Source organism: Triticum dicoccoides, chromosome 4A, assembly GCF_002162155.2.
Source record: "Triticum dicoccoides isolate Atlit2015 ecotype Zavitan chromosome 4A, WEW_v2.0, whole genome shotgun sequence".
NCBI lineage: Eukaryota > Viridiplantae > Streptophyta > Magnoliopsida > Poales > Poaceae > Triticum > Triticum dicoccoides.
Genome location: NC_041386.1, coordinates 12,555,712 through 12,559,788, shown reverse-complemented (window position 1 = coordinate 12,559,788; position 4,077 = coordinate 12,555,712). Strand labels below are relative to the sequence as shown.

Sequence of the window (4,077 nt, the reverse complement as noted above, 5' to 3'; positions counted from 1 at the left end):
TAGGAGATCTGTATATCCCTATCGCCAAGCTTCCCTTCCACGCCAAGGAAAGTCCCTTCCGGAACGGGACGAAGTCTTCAATCTTGTATCTTCATAGTCCAGGAGTCCGACTGAAGGTATAGTCCGGCCATACGGACACCCCCTAATCCAGGACTCCCTCAATGATCTCATCGGATGAACCACGATGTCGAGGATTCAATCAATCCGTATACAATTCCCTTTGTCAATCGGTACGTTACTTGCCCGAGACTCGATCGTCGGTATCCCAATACCTCGTTCAATCTCGTTATCAGCAAGTCACTTTACTCGTGCCGTAATGCATGATCCCGTGATCAACCACTTGGTCACATTGAGCTCATTATGATGATGCATTACCGAGTGGGCCCAGAGATACCTCTCCGTCATACGGACTGACAAATCCCAGTCTCGATTCGTGCCAACCCAACAGATACTTCGGAGATACCTGTAATGTACCTTTATAGTCACCCAGTTACGTTGTGACGTTTGGCACACCCAAGGCACTCCTACGGTATCCGGGAGTTGCACAATCTCATGGTCTAAGGAAATGATACTTGACATTCGGAAAAGCTACAGCAAATGAACTACACGATCTTTGAGCTATGCTTAGGATTGGGTCTTGTCCATCACATCATTCTCCTAATGATGTGATCTCGTTATCAATGACATCCAATGTTCATAGTCAGGAAACCATGACTATCTTTTGATCAACGAGCTAGTCAATTAGAGGCTCACTAGGGATGTGTTGTGGTCTATGTATTCACACATGTATTACGATTTCCGGATAACACAATTATAGCATGAACAATAGACAATTATCATGAACAAAGAAATATAATAATAAACATTTTATTATTGCCTCTGGGGAATATTTCCAACAGGATCCTGCTCTTCTGTATGATGATTGCTATGTATTGATGTATTCATGTTGTAGCTTGTGGCGAGTGTAAGACTTTATCTTGTATTCTCATCTATTCAGTACATGGTATGTTGTGATGATATCCACCTTGCTATGTGCTCGAAATGCGGTTGTGCCCCAATCATGAGTTAATCACGTGATTGAGATAGAATCACATCTTGGGCGCTACAAGCAGAAAAGCCACTTTCCACTAAACGGATGCAAGGACCACATCCAATACACCCTGGATTGGGTTGAGCTCTCTATTAGTCCAAGTAACCTAGCCCCGACGTGAACGATCTCACGAAGAGCCATCTCCGCAATGTAGTTAATGAAAAGACGCATGCGCCGAAGGTCCACAACAGTCGAGTTTTTGTCCATGCTCTACCAAGTTAGATTGAAGTCCCCCATCACTACCACCGGGATAGGACTTCGATCAACCTCGGCTTTCCGCTCGGATAGAAAAACTGAAGACTACCCGTGGTCAGCCGGGCAATTATCACCTCCCAACTGAGGTTCAAACATCTGTCGGCCAGAGACATGCTAAGAAAGAACTTCCTGCGATCCATATCCTTAGCTAAGAAAATGACCTCTTTTTTTTTGCGAATAAGAAAATGACCTCCTTGACACCCAGCAGAATGGCCCCCGAGTGTGAATATCGAATTCGATAATTAATGGTCCTTTTTTTTTGCAAATCAAGGGATTCTCAAAATTAGGGATGACCTTCACTTTATCTTACATACACTAAGATCGCTCGGTTTGTTTTGTTTGTACTATTCTCTCCGTCTCAAAATAAGTGTCTAGCATAGCACAGTTAATAGGAAGTACTGTCAAGTGGCTATGATGTCCAGCAAAGAAGTATAGGTGCCAGTGATGGCAACGAACGCCCCTAGCAGCAGGATGGCGACGATTGCCGCGACCTCGACCCGGCATAGGCCTTTGGCTCTGTAGATCTTGAGGTAGCAGAGGCAGGGGAAGAAGACTGTGGCCATGACGCTGAGGAAGGAACCGATGAAGGACATGAGGAACCCGAAGAAGGGCACCATGGACGCCACCACGACCGTGCTCACGAGAACGGTGGTGCTGACGGCCACCCTCGCCGACCCACTCCCCGCAAGCGAGAACCTCTCCTCGATCGCCGACGTGATGGGCGCGACGAGCAGCGCGTACTTGGTCAGCGGGTTGATGAGAGTCATGACGATGGCGATCTTGGTGTAGAGCCTCCCTGATGGCAGGTTGAGCGTCACCTGCGACCGCACGTCGTCGCCGTATATGAGGTAGCCCAGCACCGCCGTGAGTCCGTAGTTGAGGCTGCAGAGCGCCGAGGAGAAGAGCAGCACTTGGGAGAAGCGCTCGCGGTTCTTCATGGACGAGTATATCGTTGGAAAGACGGCATGGCCGGCGAAGCAGACGAAGTAGAGGCCGAGGGAGGTGGGCAGGCCGGCGAGGTTGAGGACGTTGCCGCTCCCGCGGAAACCGGATTCGGAGACGCCGGCCCAGACGAGCGACACCGTCAAGGCCGCCGACGCGACGAGCCCGAGCGCCGACACGTAGGCGAGCACGCCGAGGTTCTTGAGCCAGGTGGTGGGCAGCACGACGGCGCCGGCCAGGACGATGTACAACTGCTTCCCGCGCAGCCGGTAGCCAGCGAGCAGCTCCACGCCGGCGCCGGGGAAGAGCTTATCGAGGTTGTCGCCCTCAAGGACCAGGAAGCTGACGGCGACGAGGTAGAGCTCCACGTACATGAACAGGGCGACGGTTCTCCGGCCGGCGGCGCCGAATGCCAGCTGGCCGACGTCCGGGTAGGTGGCCACGGAGCCGTCGGCGCGCATGCAGCGCGCTATGAGCGTGCCGGTGTAGTAGCAGACGGCGCCGACGAGGGCGAAGAGCGCCAGGCTGAGCCACCCGCCCCGCGACACCGCGTAGGGCATGGCGAGCACCCCGACGCCCGAGACGGCGTTGGTGAGGTTCAGGCACGCCCTGGAGAAGGAGGCGCCGGCGCTGCGATACGGAGGGAGCTGCGCCTCGGTGTCGCGGTCAACAACCCGCTTCCCGGTGGCCGTGAGAAGAGGCTCGCCGAGGGGGCTCGCCGTCGCACCGAGGCCGCTCGTCTCGTGGTCTTCCATCTTTGAAAGGCCAGAAGATAGATGATTGACGCGGCTGATCGTTCGGACGATTTATATAGTGCCGCGCCTTGCCTAGCTGCGCGCGGGGCTGTTTATAGTGCGGCGCCCCTGCCGGCCGGTCTGTCGTCAGTTTGCCAACGATGACTCCAAGACGGCTCGCCCAAGAGATGATCGGTATTTTTTTTTAAGAGAGAGATGATCGGTATTTTGACACGTGAAACACCGTCTATAGAAGAGTTTATCACCTTTTTCTTTTACAACCCTAAAAAAACATTTTTCTTTTACAGCAAAGAGTTTATCACCTTTGCTCCACTCATGTCTGGTGGCAGTTTGCCAACGCATGCAACGATGACTCCAACATCGGTCAGTCAAGAGGTTTTGACACGTGAAACACCATCTATAATGAGTTTTTCACCCTTGCTCCACTTAGGGGCGGAGACAGGGAGGGCGAGCGGGGGTCAGACCCCTGCCAATTGCTCGCCCCCCTCAACAATTTGTGTAGGTACTCCTTCCATCCGAAATTACTTGTCGCGGAATGAATAGAAATGAATATATTTAGAACTAAAATACATCTAGATACATTCATTCTTGTGACAAATAATTCCGGATGAAGGAAGTAGTATTTACTGTATATGCCTAATGGCCGGAACTAATTGCATAATTAGCCCAGCCCATATGTTAGCTATTACTCGAAACGTCACCGAAGTAGAGAAGCCCATATAACCCAGTAACCCATGTACCGTGCTTGTGGCTGGCTATTAATTATTGAAACAAGTATATTTTTCACTCCCAAATCCCCTCCAACAGAGCCATAACACCCTCAACTCGAACTTGGTATGATTTCAACCCTAAACATCTCAAAACCGGATTGATCAAGCCCTGAGTGGTTTCATGCCACATCAAAAGTAGTTTTGCGTTGCATGATGGTGATTAGGCGTTGATTTTTCAATGACTTTGCGCTGAGGTGGCAGTAACTCAGAAATAACTCCGTACCTCTTCCTAGACGACATCCTCACATTCGCTCTCCTACTTGTA

At 51.0% G+C, this 4,077-nt stretch overlaps 1 protein-coding gene across 1 annotated transcript; it reads right to left on the bottom strand.

Moving 5' to 3' along the window:
- Positions 1 to 1,000: 1,000 nt before the first annotated feature.
- LOC119283352 (amino acid transporter AVT1I-like) lies at positions 1,001 to 3,042 on the bottom strand. Its single transcript, XM_037562932.1, has one exon. The coding sequence runs from the start codon at positions 3,040 to 3,042 to the stop codon at positions 1,747 to 1,749; it is 1,296 nt and encodes a 431-aa protein (XP_037418829.1). The 3' UTR covers positions 1,001 to 1,746.
- Between the last annotated feature and the right edge of the window lie 1,035 nt (positions 3,043 to 4,077).

Coding starts and splice junctions, on each gene's coding strand:
- LOC119283352 (XM_037562932.1), bottom strand. CDS start 3,042: ATGGAAGACCACGAGACGAGCGGCCTCGGTGCGACGGCGAGCCCCCTC.